The following is a 15,751-nucleotide window of genomic DNA, read 5'->3' on the forward strand; positions in this document are numbered from 1 at the left end:
TCTGGAGACCAAACCTCAAGCCAAACACCCTGCCATTGAGTTGATGCCGATCACAGGGACCCTGTATAGAGTTTCCAAGACTGTCCATCTTCGTGGAAGCAGACAGCCTCCTCTTTCTCCTAAGAAGTGGCAAGTAGTTTTGAATTGTTGACCTTGTGGTTAGCAGTCCAGTGTTCATCCCACAGCTCCACCAGGACTCCTTATTAGACACCAAAAGCCAAACTTACTGCCACCGAGTCAAATCCAACTCATGGCAACTCTACAGGACCGGGCAGAACTGTCCCTGTGGGTTTCCGAGCCTGTAACTCTTCACGGGAGTAGAAAACCTCCTCTTTCTCCCTGTCCAGTCCAGGATACCCAAAAGAGGGCCCAAAACGGTCCAAATTCTTGTTTTCAGACTTGGTGTGACTGTAGGCAACTTACTCTGCCCTTTGTCTCTTCCTTTTCCTCCCTGTAAAATAGGGAGAACCGTGTGCTACAGGAGGGGGAGGTGGGAACTGAGAGCACACGTACCGAGTGCTTCCAAGCCACACAACGAACGTGAGCTGCCATCACTGCGAGCATGAGCCTAGCATCGAGCTGCTGCTCAGTGGAAAATGGCACGAAAAGCAGTGTCACACCTGACTGGCCAGCCCTGGAACTAAGGAAGCCACCCCTCCCCTCCGGCTAACAGCGCCCCTTCCGAGAGAAATATGGCCCATTTGATTCCCTTGTGAAGCCACCCCCAGGACGACCCTGGCTTCCCCATCGCACAGAGGTGGGCAGACAAGCCAGGTGCATTGGTCCCTGGCCACAGCTGGGTGAGTCTACACAACAAGCCCTACTTGGGCCTCAGCGTTCTGGGGTCCTGTCTTTAGCATTCTGATCTTCTGCTCGCTGTGTGTGTGTTTGTTTCTATCACGGATGTTGATTTGTTACAACACTGCACAAACATTTTTTTTTTACCTTGATTGCTGGGCCCTCTCTTAAATGTTGTGCCCAAATCAAGAGCTTCCAGTGCCTCGCTGGCATCCTGGCTCTGGGCTGTAGCAGTCCTCCCAGAGTGCCATTGCCAGGGCACAGCTGCGCCAGCATTCATATCTTTGTGGCTGCTTGCCCACAGAGCTGAGCGATTCCCACCAAGCCCTGGGACCATTACCATCCGGCCATTGACAAGAAGAGCTGAGCCTTGTTCTAGAACAGGGGTCCTCAAACCTTTAAAACAGGGGGTCAGTTCACTGTCCCTCAGACCGTTAGAGGGCCGGACTATAGTTTAAAAAAATATATGAGCAAATTTCTATGCACACTGCACATATCTTATTTTGAAGTTAAAAAAACGGGGCAAAAATACCTGGCGGGCTGGATAAATGTCCCCTGCGGAACGCATGCGGCCCACAACCATAGTTTAAGGACCCCTGCTCTAGAACTAGGAACTCTAAGGCCCATGGAAGCCTGAAGCAACCAGGCACCATTTTCCCATCAGGTAGAGAAAGCCCACCTGGGAAAGAGCCCACCAGAGAGAAGCTGGTAGAGAAAGGCAAGAGGTAGAGGTGCACCCGAGGATACCCATTACCCCAAACCCTAAATACCAGGGTGAAGGGGCTGCTATCCCTGCAGGTCTAAGCCCCTGGATGGCGGCTGTTCTCCCGAATCAGCCTGCAGGCCCCTGCAGGGCCAAGGCACTGCCCCTAAAGAAGGAACCAGGCATCAGCAACAAGAAACCCACCACACAAACCCCACTAAGGTGTATTTCCTCACTCATGAGTCTGGTGGTTCAAAGGCACCAACAGGCCCCAAATCTCCAATTCTCTTGACCTTCATGCCAGGTCTCACAGATGGCCGTTGGGACTCTGAGCATGGCAGTCACAAGCAGAGCAGGAAGGCAGAAGAAAGGATGCAGCCAGCTCTGTGGCAGCCTTGGGTTAGCTAGTCCAGGGGTTTCAGATAACCACAAGGGAATCGAGAAAATGGCAAAGAGAGCATCACCTGGCTTCATCACTTGACACCCACTACCAGGAAGGGCAGACCACAGCCCCAAGTGCAGCCAGGGGCTCTGTTCAGCCAAAGAAAAAAGGGAGGCTGTATCTTAGCAAGGCAAAAAGCAGACCTGGCCACACATGCTGGCAGCCATTCCAGTAGGGAAAGGCCAAATGAGAGCTTCCATGGTCCAGTTGGGACAGATGCAGATGCACCCCAATCTCAGTCACCCCAAAACTGGGTCAGGCCAACTATAGGCAGAAATGGATGGGTTTACCTCGACACCCTCAGTGTCATGCCTCAAAAGCCTCTTCCCAGAAGTGGCTGATTTACATGTGCATGAGCACAGCAGAGGAGCAGAGGAACTGAAACCCACCCCCACCCCCTAGACTGGCAGGGAGGAAGTGGACTTCCCCTCACTATCAAAAGGTTGGCCTGGGGAGCCTGGCACATGCCGCTTCCTCCAAAAATAATTTTCTACAGAAATGGCATTGTTGCCCTAGGTGACCCAATGAAGCAAGATATAGAGTTTTCACTGGTTGAGTCAAATGCTGGCCTCGGCGTCCAGAAATCCCCACAGAGGACGGAGCAAGTCGGACCAGTACCACCTGCTTGGCACTAGCTGGGCAGCTACACAGACAGATCTGAACTTGGGGTGTCACAGGAGAATGAGTCCTAATGCAGGGTTCACCTTTGGTGGCCTCTGTAGAGATCAGAAGAAAGTTGTCAAGGTTTCATTTTACGGAGATCCGCAATCAATGTCCAAGGAAGCAAGAGTCAAGAAACCAAATGGCATATGGCATTGGGCAAGTGCCGCAAACAATCTCTTTAAAGTAAGTCAAAGCAGAGATGTAAGTTTAAGGAATAAAGTATGCATGAAGACCTAAGCCATGCTATTTTCAATCACCTCATATGCATGTGAACAAGAACAGTGAATAAGGAAGACCTGGTAAGAACTGATGCATTTTAGTGGTGCTGCTGGTGAAGAATATTGAAAGTGCCGTGCTCTACCAGAGGAACAAACAACTGTCTTGAAAGAAGTACAGCCAGAATGCTCTTTAGAATCAAGGGTGGCAAGGCTACATCTCACCTGCTTTGGACATGTTCTCAGAAGAGACAAGACCCTGAAGCAGGACATCATGCTTGATAAAGTAGCGGGGTGCCCTCCGTGAAATGGATTGGTGTCGTAGGTGCAGCAATGAACTCCAACAGAGCCGTAATGGAGAACATGGCCCAGGACCAGGCAGTGTTTCCTTTCCTTGAGCAGAGGATCCCAGAGTCAGAAAGACTCCAATGGCACCTGACAACAACGCAGAGCCTTCCTACAAAGCACTCTCCAGTTCTACCCTCAGTGATAACTATCCATGCTCTTTTTACATGGCAATTACATACAAACTTATGTGGAAATAAAAAGAAAAAATACTTGTTTCATGAGACCAGAATAACCTTGATGCAAAAATATGAGAAGAAAATGACCAGCTTCGGCGGGGGTGGGGGGTGTTGTAATCTAACCCGAATGATAGTGACCCCGTGCCTTACCATGTAGAACTGCCTCATGGGGATCTTTTTGTTGGTTTAATTGTCTTTTTTTTTTAAAATCTTTACAGGTTAAAATGAGTCTTTTTTTCTGTAGGGTGGGTGTGAAATACCAACCTTCAGGTTTGCAGCCAATTGCAAACCCCACCATTTTTGCTTAATAGCCTATAAGAATAGGTGTAAAAATCATAGATTACATATATGCTGTGCCAATATCATCTTGCTTTAATTATTTTTATGGAAAAAAATCTTTGTCTCTTGTAAGCATTAAGTTCAGTTTTACTCTTTTTCAAGATAAGTTTGGCTGGTTTTAACTTTTTACATTTCCACATGTTTTATTAAGGCTCATACAACTCTTATCACAATCCATATATACAACAATTGTGGAAAGCACATATGTACATTCACTGCCCTCATCATTCTGAAAACCTTTGCTCTCCACCTAAGCCCCTGGCATCAGCTCATTTTTCCCCTCCCTCCCCGTTGCCCCCTTCCTTATGAACCCTTGATAATTTATAAATTATTATTTTGTCATATCCTGAACTGTCTGACTTCTCACTTCACCCACTTTTCTGTTTCCATCCCCCAGGGAGGAGGTTATATGTAGATCCTTGTAATCGGTTCCCCCTTTCCAACCCACCCTCCCTCCACTTTCCCAGTATCGCCACTCACACCACTGGTCCTGAGGGATCATCCGCCCTGGATTCCCTGTGTTTCCAGTTCTTATCAGTACCAGTGTACATCCTCTGGTCTAGCCATATTCGTAAGGTAGAATTGGGATCATGATAGTATGGGGGGTTGGTGGGGGGGAGTTGTATGTTTCATTGTTGCTACACTGCATCCTAAATGGCTGGTCTCCTCCCTGCGACCCTTCTGTAAGGTGATGTCCAGTTAACTACAGATGGGTCTTGGGTCTCCACTCTGCACTCCCCCTCATTCACAATGATATTATTTTTTGTTCTTTGATGCCTGACACCTCATCCCTTTGACACCTCGTGATCACACAGGCTGGTGTGCTTCTTCCATGTGGGCTTTGTTGCTTCTGAGCTAGATAGCTGCTTGTTTACCTTCAAGCCTTTAAAAACCCCAGATAATAAATCTTTTGATAGCCGGGCACCATCAGCTTTCTTCACCACATTTTCTTATGCACTCACTTTGTCTTCAGTGATTGTGTCAGAAAGGTGAGCATCATGGAATGCCATTTTAATAGAACAAAGTGTTCTTGCATTGTAAATGGATCATTTTTAAAACAACACATCAAAGGAGATAAGTGGCTTACTGACAAAGGACAGACTGTTGTTGAATGAAAGAAGCCAGGCACACACACAAAAAAAAAAATAGGATGAGGCTAAGTCAAAAAGTATTGCTACAAATCATGTTGTTATTGTTAGGTGCTATGGAGGCGATTCCAACTCACTGTGACCCGTGTGCAGCATAACCAAACACTGCCCCGTCCTGCGCCAGCCTCACAATAGTTTCATTTGAGCCTGTGACTGTAGCCACTGTGTACGTCCGTCTCATCACGAGTTTGCCATTTTCACAATGACCCTCTCTGCTTTACCAAGCATGATTTCCTTTCCAGGGACTCGTCTCTCTTGATCACATGTCCAGAGGATGTGACTTCTTAAGAAGCATTCTGGCTATACTTCTTTCAGGACAAATTTTCTTGTTCTTCTCAACTGTACCCAACAACAACAACCTGAACCATGGTCCCCATACCCCAAACAAGCAAGGTATCAAAGTGTAGAGACAAGAAGAGTTTCCCTTTTGGTTCCAGCAATAGTAGTGTGTGTGCAACAATGACGGGCAGCAACAGCCACTGACACTCTGTGGAGGGCCAGTGTGTTCCTGGGAACAGTCTCCACCGCTCCCTCTTGCCCCTGGACACTTGAGCCAGTAGCCCATCCACCTAATACCAACAGGAATGCAAACACAGGCCCAGAGTCACAGACCTCTCAGTCCCGAAAAGCTACAAATCCACCAATACTACCATGTTTCTTTAAAGCGTTAAGAAGCAACAGTTTCCAAACAGGGCCCCTGGCAGAATGCACTACTCTACTGCATTGCTATTTTCCACAGGATCCTTTTGCTCAGTGTCACTACTTTAATGTCTCTCCGTGAAGAGCTGGTTCACCATCATGCATTCTCCTCTGGCACCAACAGCTTAGCGACCTGCGCTGGAGTGGTTTATAAAGGAATGGCAATGGGCACCCCGCTTGCTGCCTGAGCCGGTGGCTGAGAAGACGCAGAACCCAAGAGTCTCCATTTGCCCTGGGTTGGAATGCTCAGCTCTGCAACCCACTGGTTGTGGGAAGTAGAACAAGAGCCCTGGTAGCACAGTGGCTATGCATTGGGCTGCTAACCTCAAGGTCAGCAGTTCCAAGCCACCAGCTGTTCTGTAGGAGAAAGATAAGGCTTTCTACTCTTGTAGAAAATTACAGCCGTGAAAACTCATGAGGGGACTTCTCATCTGTCCTATAAAGTCACCATGAGTTGAAATTGACTCAATGGCAATGAATTTGGTTGTGTGTTTTTTTTCTCATTTTGTTCTGTTTTTGTTTCTTGGAGAAAACCAACCAGAGCCACCCACTAACTCTTTTGCGCCCATTTCCGTCTCCAATAAATAAACTCACTGCTCTCAAGTCGATTCTGGCTCACAATAACCCTGTAGGCCAGAGTGGACTGCCCATTCCCAGGCTGTCTCCCTTACAGAAGAAGGCTGCCTCCTTGCCCTCTGCAGAGCAGCTGGTGGGTTCCAACCGCTGACCTTCCATTCACAGCCCAGCGTTCAGCCCTCTACACCACCGAGCTAATTAGGGAGGCTCCTGGAGAAACGCTGCGTGTCACCATCACCGGCCGCGCTCCCACTGCCCAGGCAGGTTGGTATTGCCACCAAAGCCTTTATTTGCCCCATGAAGAAGAGGAAGCGGAGGGGCATGTCCCCAGGGGGCGCGTGTGACAAGTCACCGCATGGGGACTGCAACCCTGGGGCTCTGGTTCTTGGCCTGTGAGCTGGACCCAGCAGCCATTGGGAAGGAGGGGTACATGCCATGCTCATTCATCTCCAATCCTCATCTTAGATTCCATTCCTCCATCATCATCTGAGAAGGTCACTCAGGCTGGGCATTTTCAAGAAGCCACCGACCTGATCTTGGGCAATGTTTCATTGAAAGCCCCATGCTCCCTCCCTCTGAGGATTTTTTTTAAAATCATTAATCGGGGGCTCTTACACCTCCATACATCCACCCATCATGCCAGCAGATTTGTTGCCATCATCATTTTCAAAACATTTTCTTTCGACTTGAGCCCTGGTGTCAGCTCCTAATTTTTTCCCTCCCTCCCCCACCTTCCCTCCCTCATGAATCCTTGATAATTTATAAATTAATTTTTTTATGTCTTACACCAAACGCTATCTCCCTTCACCCACTTTTCTGTTGTCCATCCCCCTGGGGGGACAGGTTATATGTCGATTATTGTGATCAGTTCCCCCTTTCTGCCCCCACCTTCCCCTTCCCCTCCTGGTATCGCTAGTCTCAGTATTGGTCCTGAGGGGTTTATCTGTTCTAGAAGAAGGTTTTAATCAGGCAAGCAGTTAGACAGCACCTCCAAGGCTGATGGTGGAGGCCCGTGGGGGCAGCGGCTCCAAGGCTAAGCTAGCTGAGTGCCCATTCCCTTGTTTCTAACAGGTTCTCATGCTCCTGGGGATCCAGGTACGCAGCTCCAGTGGGAACACCGCAAGCAACAGGAAGGGAAATTCTAGAAGCACTTTCCAAGCATGCTGGCCAAAGAACAAAATAACTGCCCCTCTGGAAGGGACAGAATGAGGCTTTCTACCTGGGGAAAGGGTGGGCAAGGTAGAGGAAGAGGTTAGAGCTTGAAGGATGTTGGGAGAGGAGGGCCACGGCTGGACATTGCTTACATCAGTGGTTCTCAACCTTCCTAATGTCATGACCCTTTCATACTGTTCCTCATGTTGTGTTGACCCCCCCAGCCATAAGATTATTTTCATTGCTATTTCATAACTATAATTTTGCTGCTGTTATAAATCAGGTAACCCCTATGAAAGGGTCATTTGACCCCCAAAGGTGTTGCGATCCACAGGTTGTGAATCACTAGGTCAGATGCTGCGAAGTCAGACAGCTACCTTCCAAGTCGTGGCGACAGCCCTCCAGAGAGAGCCAATGCCCTTCCCAGGTGCAAGCACAGGCTCAGAGAGGGAAGCCTTCCCAAGGCTGAGCAAGAATCAACCTTCAGAGCGATGGAGGCTGACCAAGAGCTTCGTGATTTACTCCATACTCGGCCCTCTGAAGCAGTGCCCCAGAAGACATTCAGGTGGACAAGCGAGGAAAGGTGGGGCCTGGGGAGGCACTGGAAAAAGCTCATGTGCCTCCTCCCCGATCCACTCATAACCTATCATAGCGATGAGAAGCCACTGGGACACACTCTAAGCTGGCCTCGAGCTGGCTAAGGCAGTGAGGCCCAGAGGCTGGCTCTTCTCTGAGCTGGCTCTGGACACCCTGGCTTTGAAAGAGGGGACCAAGAAGCACAGAAGCAACACCTATAGTAGGCGTCCTCAAACTACGGCCCGCGGGCCACATGTGGCCCACCAAGGACATTTATCTGGCCCACCGGTGTTTTTGCCCCTTTTGTTTTTTACTTCAAAATAAGATATGGACAGTGTGCATAGGAATTTGTCCATAGTTTTGTTTTAACTATAGTTCGGCCCTCCAAAGGGTCTGAGGGACAGTGAACTGGCCCCCTGTTTAAAAAGTTTGAGGACCCCTGACCTAGAACAATAGGGCTCACATCCAGCTCTGAAAAGAAACAACTGGGAGAGAGGCAAACAGGAGTCAGAGACGTGCTGGAGGGCCGGGGGAAGAAGAAGATTCACTCCATCTCCAGATGTCTCCCCACACCAGAGCACTGGCCGGAGAGGATGCTTTCCCACATAAGGCTGCAACCACCAGCCCCGTCTGCAATTTGGAGGGAGAAGCAGCTGGCGTGGTTTTATACAGAGCAGCCAGTGCAAGGTGCCTCTTGAAGCACGTGGCTGTGACAGCTCCTCTCCGGGGCAGTGGCGGGAATGAAGGTATCGATTACTAAAAAGGGCCCTGGTGGCACACAGGGACGAGCTCAGCTGCCCACTGAAAGGCCTGCCCGCCACTCCTCAGAGAAAGACAAAGGTTTACAGGCCTGGAAACCTGCGCCGTCAGTTCTGCGGCCTATTCGTAGGAATCGACTCAGAGGCATCAGGCTTGAACTCTTGGCGGTTACTGCTCCACATATGAAGGAGCCCTGGTGCCATGCAGGTTTGGCTGCTCACCACAAGGTGGAGGGGCTCACGCACACCAGCTGTTCTGTGGAAGTTAGGTTTCTGCTCCCCAAAAGACTGAGCGCTTTTCAGAAACCCCAAATAAGGTGCTATGAGTCAGAATCAGCTCCCTGGCTGTGGATCTTGGGTTGTGCATAGGGTGGCTATGAGTTAGAACCAACTCAACAGCCACTGACAACACATCCTGGTGGCACAGTGGGTTAGGCACTGGGCCTCTAGCTGCAAGTGGACATTGCAAACCCAGCAGCTGCTCTGTGGGAGGAAAGCCAAGGCCATCTGCTCCCATAAAGACTGACACTCTGGAAAATCCACCATGGCACTGGGTTTAGGGTTCGACTCTGCATAGGAGGGGGCTTCAAACCATTTGTGGTAAATTCCATCATCTGAGCATTCCTTTTGTCTAGGGGCTTCAGAAAGCCATCTTCAAAAAGCAAAGCCCCAAGAAGCTCTTGGGCCCAGGTAGGAACCCAGTGCTGGGCTAGCACCAAGAGCAGCCCCACCCCCACCCGAGCAAGCTCTGCTGACCTTGTGGACGGCATTTAATAATGAAACACCACGCTCTCACGTGCATAAAATAAGAGCAATCATGCATTTGCCCAGCAATCGCTGTGTCACATTTGCTGAAGAGGCCCCTTGGCGGAGGCCCCTGATGCCTGCGGAGACTGTCAGGGTGGACTTCTGCCCCAGGATGACTTCAGTGCAGTGGAGGTGCCTGGGCACACAAATACTGTTGTGTCTACAAGCGCATCATCCTTGCATGAGGATGCCTGTCTCGCCTCCATTAACTGTACCATAGCTGCCTTGGCTGCTATTAAACGCAGAAAGTACAGAGCATGCGAGAGATGGGGAGAGGCCGCCTCCCGTCCCGTCCCTAAGCCATACCTGTCTCGGTTTTGCTGGCAAAGCCCGCGGCCTGCTTGATGGCCGCCGCTGTCAGTGCCAGCCCCCGGCTCCTCTTCAGGCCATGCTGGAGGACAGCTTCGAACTGGGCACACAGACAGGTCACCCTGTGGGAGAAGGGCTCATCAGTCAGGCATACACCTCAGCATGAAGGTGATCAGAGGCACCTGCCAAGTGCAGGCAGCAGTGGCGAGTTGGGGTGGAGTTAGTTCTGAATCAGGGCATACAGAGCAGAACCTCCCCGTGAGGTTTTCGAGGCTGCAGCCATTCAGAACCAGATCGCCAGGTCTTCAGAGATGCCTTTGAATGTGCTCAAACCACCAATCTTTGCCTTGGTAGCTGAGCGCTTAACCCTCTGTGCCACCCAAGTAGGTACCTTGGAAGTACAGGCAGGGGCTTGGACATTGGCTTTACTACCTCTCTTCAATGGGTGTATGTTTTACCTGCCACAGGAAGCCCCCCCCCCAGCCAGGCCCTGTGTCCCAGATGCCTGAAAGCTGGCTGGTAATTCACAGCAACAAGGGAAATACAGGCAGCCAGCAGGGGATTTAAAAAGAAAACCAATTTAAAAACAAATCAGTTTAGGGGGGTTGAGTATTAATTGTATCCAATTCACTAGTTTCAACTCTAATTCGTATCACACAGTTTAAGGAATAAGCTTTTATTTTCAGAGCATGAACTTGCCAGCCTGCCAAATTGGAAGCACTGTGTAATTTCATGGCCTGTTACATACATTGAAAAATAAGATGAATTCTGATTCTTGTTCTTGATTCTGTTGTAAGTGATTACATTGTAAAGCCAGACCAGGGTTGACAGAATTTTCAATTAAGTTACAATCACTGTGCACATAATTAAATTGATTTCTCTCTAACCAAAGAAACGGGAGATGAAGGAACTTGTTCGCACAAAGATGAGGTCACAGCAATGACACAACCCCCCCCCCCTGCCCACCAGGGTTTCTCCACAACCCCCGAGGGTCGCAGGTGCAGGGGCCAGTAGATCTTCAGACTTAGGTCGCTTCTAGCCACTCCTTTGACAACTGTTTCCTGCCCTTGCCTAGGCTCTAGGGATACAAAGGTGGGAGTGGGACACCAAGTGAGCCCGCCACACATCTGCATCATTCTGGAAGGAGCCCTAGAGGTGCAACAGTTGAGCAGTTTGAACCCGGCAACAGCTCCTCAGTGGAAAGACCAGGTCACGTGCTCCATATATTAGAGATCAGAAAACTCCAGGCTGGTTCTACTCTGTCTCTCGGGCTGCTGTCAGAACTGACAGCACAGCACCTAACAATAACAAGAAGAGAGCGACAAACAAATAGGCTTCTTTTCAGATGGCAAGAACCTTCAAGAAAATGAAACAGGACAAGGTGGTGGGTGTCTGGTTTCCGGAAGCCATCCATGAGGTATAAGCCGGGACTGGCTTAGGCTGTATGGCCTGAATAGCGTGACCCTGGAGCTATATGACCGGGGCATGACACGCAGCAGCAGGTTGGGCAATGAGGCCCAAATAGAAGCTGTGAGGTCACTATCACCTGGCTCCCCCTTGCCCACATGTAGGCATGCCCTGCCTCCTGTACCCACGGCCACACCTACAGTAATGACAGCTGGAGTGTCTATCACTCTGAGTAGTAAGAACATGTTCACCGTAATTGTTCCACTAGCCCCTCCCCAGCCAGTGCTAATAGAGGTGCAGGTGTCCCTGCCTCCATTTCCCACTGGGAGAAACCAAGGCGAAAAGACCCTAGCAGCAGCAGCCCTCTCCCATCACGGTGAGCTTCACAGCCCCACCAGCCCGCCAAGGCGGCATGCTCATCTTCTCTGCAGAGACAAAGAGCCTCTCACTTCCTACCCACCCTTTGCAGCAACGGCAGAGAACCCTGGCCTGACCTTAGCAGAGGCACAGAACGGAGCCTGGGGCCATGGCCACAGCTGGCCCTGCCAGCCCAGCAGAAGTCACCACTGCCAACTGGTCCACGGGGACCCTCCCCACAAGTAACCACAAAATAAAATTTAAAAACAGGACCAGCATCTGTCAGCTTGATTTCAGCTCCTGGCCACCCCACAAGTCAAAGTGGGGCTCTGCTCCATCAGGTTTGCCATGGCTGTGGCCTGCCAGAACCCGAGGGACCTCTGGAAAAATCTGACCCACAGCGACCCTATAGGAACTGGTAACACTGTCCCCGTGGGTTTCCGAAACTGAAGTCCTTTCTGTGCGTAGAAATCCTCATCTTTCTCCCAGGGAGGGCTAGTGGTTTCCACAGTAGCAGAACTACTGATCTAGTGGCTCAGCGTGTAACCTCCGCACAACCAGGGCTCCTCAAGTGGGTTCAAACCACCAGCCTTGCAGTTAGTCATCGAGCACTTAACTTTCTGTGAGACCCAGTACCTCCATCCAACCCCACCTTGCCTTCCCTCTGTCCCCTGAATCTGGCCAGGGACCTGGCACCCAGCGCATGTTCTGGGAACAGTGTTTCAGTGGGCTGGCAGTGGGTGACCTTGAACCACAGAACCGACCATTCCCCTTCAGAGAAGCACTCATAAACATGGGTGGTAAACACACCAGTCAGCCTGCGGCCTACATGTACCCGCAGGCCTATGATCAGAAAACAGGCGGGCTCCACGCAAGCCATCAAAAGTAAATTCCACAGTAACCAAAACAGAATCCAGACAAATAAGCTGACAAGCCCTTGCCTCCGGAGGAAAAACATCCTGGGCTGTTTAGCTCACTGCCCTTGAATTCCTGCTGACTCCTAACAACACTATAGGGCTGAACTGCCCCTGGGAGTTTCCAAGACTGTAACTCTTTATGGGATAGGAAGCCCTGTCTGTCTCCCACAAGGTGGATGGTCATTTCAAACTGCTGAGCTTTCAGATCACAGCTCGACAAGTAACCACTACACCACCAGTCCTGTTGGCCTGTGTTTAGAGTTCTCCAAAATTAACCAAAGCCTTTATACCTTCCCATGTTTGCAGACATGACATCCATGCAGCACCTGGTACAGGTGGAAACAAGGAGACCTTTCAAAATCAGGGTTGAGGAAAGGAGACTTTGCCACACCTGAAGGCATCACGATCGTTGTTTTTATATAACGATAATGATGTCGCCAGGCAAGCAGGACAGCACTGGCGAGAAGGAAATAGGAAGGGCAGCCAGGCCATGAGCTCTGAGGCCTGTTTGCCCAGGGACAAAAGACGGAGCCTACGGTCCACCCACGTCAAAGAGAGCCACTCCTCTTCCCGCACCATCCTCAATCCAATGGTGCCCAAAGCCAGCCAGCTTTCTAGAAGGCCCTAAAGCACAGGCTCAGACTGACTGCTGTCGATTCTGGCTCTACCACTTGGCGACAGCCCTCGGAGAATAGGGCCACAAGGAATGAACTGACCAGAAGATCCTCTGTCCTCAGCACAATTTTAAACACACACACTCCAAACTCAGTGTCACGGAGTCAATTCTGACTCAGTGTGACCCTGCAGGGCAGGGAAGAACTGCCCCTATGAGTTTCGGAAACTGTAACTGTTTACAGGATTAGAAAGGCCCATCTTCCTCCCAAGGAACGGCTGGTGTTTTGAACTGCTGATCTAGCCCTCAGCAGGCCAACTCGTAGCCACTAGGCCACCAGGGCTTCCTTGGGCATTCTGAAAACGTCAGTCTGATACGAGAAGCAGAAACTCAAGCTGGAGAAAGACCAAACAAGACCATGGAAAACTAGCAACGCAGGCAGTGCAAGCAGCCCACGCCAAAGGCGGGCTCACTAAGTGCCAGCAAAGCAGAATTGCAGGCTCTGGCTTTAAGCAGGGTTCCTGACTCTTGGTCTCTTGGCATTTTGGACCAGACCATTCTCTGCCCCGGGGGGTTGTCCTGTGCAATGAGGGATGTTGAACAATATCCTGGCCTCATACTGCTGAATGCCATATCACAACCCCTCTTGCTCCCTGTTGTAACCACACTGCCAACTGTGTCCTGGGCAGCAAGAACACCCTTGGCTGGGAACCACATGATCAGACTGACTCTGGTGTCCATTCCGGCTCTACCACCCAGCAACAGGGGCCTCTGGGAGCTTCGTGTTTTCTTACCCATCAACCAGGTTCCCGAGGAGCTCCAGCAGGGAGTTATCTCACCCACTCTAGCTCTCAAGCTGGCTGGGCAGAAGATCTACCCAAGGTGCTTTTATAGGGCGCCGGTGGCCAGGCCCAACCAAGATCCATCTGAAGGTCAGTCAGGGCACAGGCGTTTCCTTAAACTCACCACAGAGCACCCAGGACGTGAGGCCGCATTAGCCTTTCATTAGACTCTGGTGTCTCTAGTGAGCCCCAGGTTAGGATACACAAGGGCATTGTCAACACAACTTGCAACTATCCATCCGAGTCTTCCTAGCCCTCGTCCTTTCACCCTGGGCCACTGTGTCTGAGTAGGGAGCCCTAGTGGTACAGTGGGTTACACATGGGCTGCTAACCACGAGGTTAGCAGGTGGGAACCACCAGTCACTCCATAGGGGAAAAGACGAGGCTTTCCACCTCCCTAAGGATTTACAGCCTCAGAAACCCCCAGGGCCGGTGCCCTATCAGACTGCTGTGAGTCAGAATCAAGTCCAGGGCAATGAGTATGGTTTGGTTGGAGGGACCAGCGAACCAGACCCGTACCTTTAAATGGTGCGAATCTCAGGCACAATCTTTTGGCAGTTTGTTTGGTTACCCTGCCAGCTCCAGAGAAAGCATGGCCCCAACTGGGAATGGAATGCAGGTGAACAGCCTAAAGCTAGTGTCCCTGCTGCATAAGATCACACACAGCCATATACACAGCCCTGGGAGGAACTGCCAGTCTGACACAGGTGACGACAGCAGAACACTCTGCTCGCCACAGGTCCTGTCACCAGCTCATTACAGCCCTGCCTTTCTACTGAAGATCTGCCCTCGCTGTGACCTTTCTCACCTGTCCATGTGGTCTGCACTCACACCTACTGGTTGCTCAAGATGTCCTCTCGGTGTCCCTTCCCAAGTGCTTTCTCAGCCGGAGTATCTCCCTCCTGCAGCACGCCTGATCCCTGACTGCGGAGAGCTCTCTGATACCAAGGATCAGCTCCCACTGCCCGGGGTTGCCCTTGCACCCAGCAGGCTGCCTGGCATCCCATCATTCACTCCCTCAGAGCAGGAGTTTCTTAACTCCCACTAGTCATTAGGTTCTATGGTGGACATCGCCAAGATAATCATCCCTCCCGGATAAACATTTCAGAAGACCGTACATTATGGGGTAATATAAGTGAAGACTTGGGAAGGTCGTCTGGTCAGTATCTTGGGAGCGTAACCATTACCCACAGGACTTCTCTCTCTTCTCGCCTTCACTCAGTGACATGGGAGACTTCTGCGAGATGCAAGGGGCACCTGCCATGGTGCAGCTTTGTATTTCCTCAGCTCATCTCTCCTATTTCCCAGAATGCTCTCTGCTAAGTCCACAGCCCAGGGCATCGCTGTGGCTGGCTGGCAGCCTCCAAGGCATTGTATCGCCTCCAACTTCTAGCCCCAGTTATGGAGTTGGTTGCGTATTTTCAATTAAGCGGAGGCACTTATGTAATAGTGGTGGTTTTAAAGGTATAATTTAAAAAGCCAACAAACAAAATTCACTCCACGTTTTATGAACATAGCTGTTTACCAGTTAATGGCCCTGCCACGGGGCGATAGAACAGACAGAGCATGCAACACCGTCCACCAGTTCTGAAACTACATGAAGGTAATCCACTTGTTCTTTTAAATACAGGAGGGTTTATATAATTGCCCAGTGTGGCCGCGCACATATTTTATGCATGCTTTGAATTTACATAATTGTTCTGCAGCGCTATTAGTTAAAGGCAGAAACTGGAAGCCGCCCAAATGTCCACCTAGGAAGAAAGGGAACACTGTAAATGATAACAGATCCAACCATTGGCCGATCCTGTGCCATCCTCCCAGATGATGCCGTGTCTGAGGCCATGGCAGTAGCCACTGTGTCCATCTACTCTCGCAGACAATGCCCTGTTTTGCACGGCCTTCCACC

The 15,751-nt window shown here is 50.5% G+C and overlaps 1 protein-coding gene across 1 annotated transcript in view; it reads right to left on the reverse strand.

Annotated features, from left to right (window-relative positions):
- SNX29 (sorting nexin 29) overlaps positions 1-15,751 on the reverse strand; it is a 499,345-nt gene that overhangs the window by 445,736 nt on the left and 37,858 nt on the right. The window contains exon 4 of the mRNA XM_075564274.1: positions 9,707-9,831. Coding sequence (XP_075420389.1) covers positions 9,707-9,831 — 125 coding nt within the window. The remainder of the gene's footprint in view (positions 1-9,706; positions 9,832-15,751) is intronic.

This window comes from Tenrec ecaudatus, chromosome 12 (genome assembly GCF_050624435.1).
Source record: "Tenrec ecaudatus isolate mTenEca1 chromosome 12, mTenEca1.hap1, whole genome shotgun sequence".
Classification (NCBI taxonomy): Eukaryota; Metazoa; Chordata; class Mammalia; order Afrosoricida; family Tenrecidae; genus Tenrec; species Tenrec ecaudatus.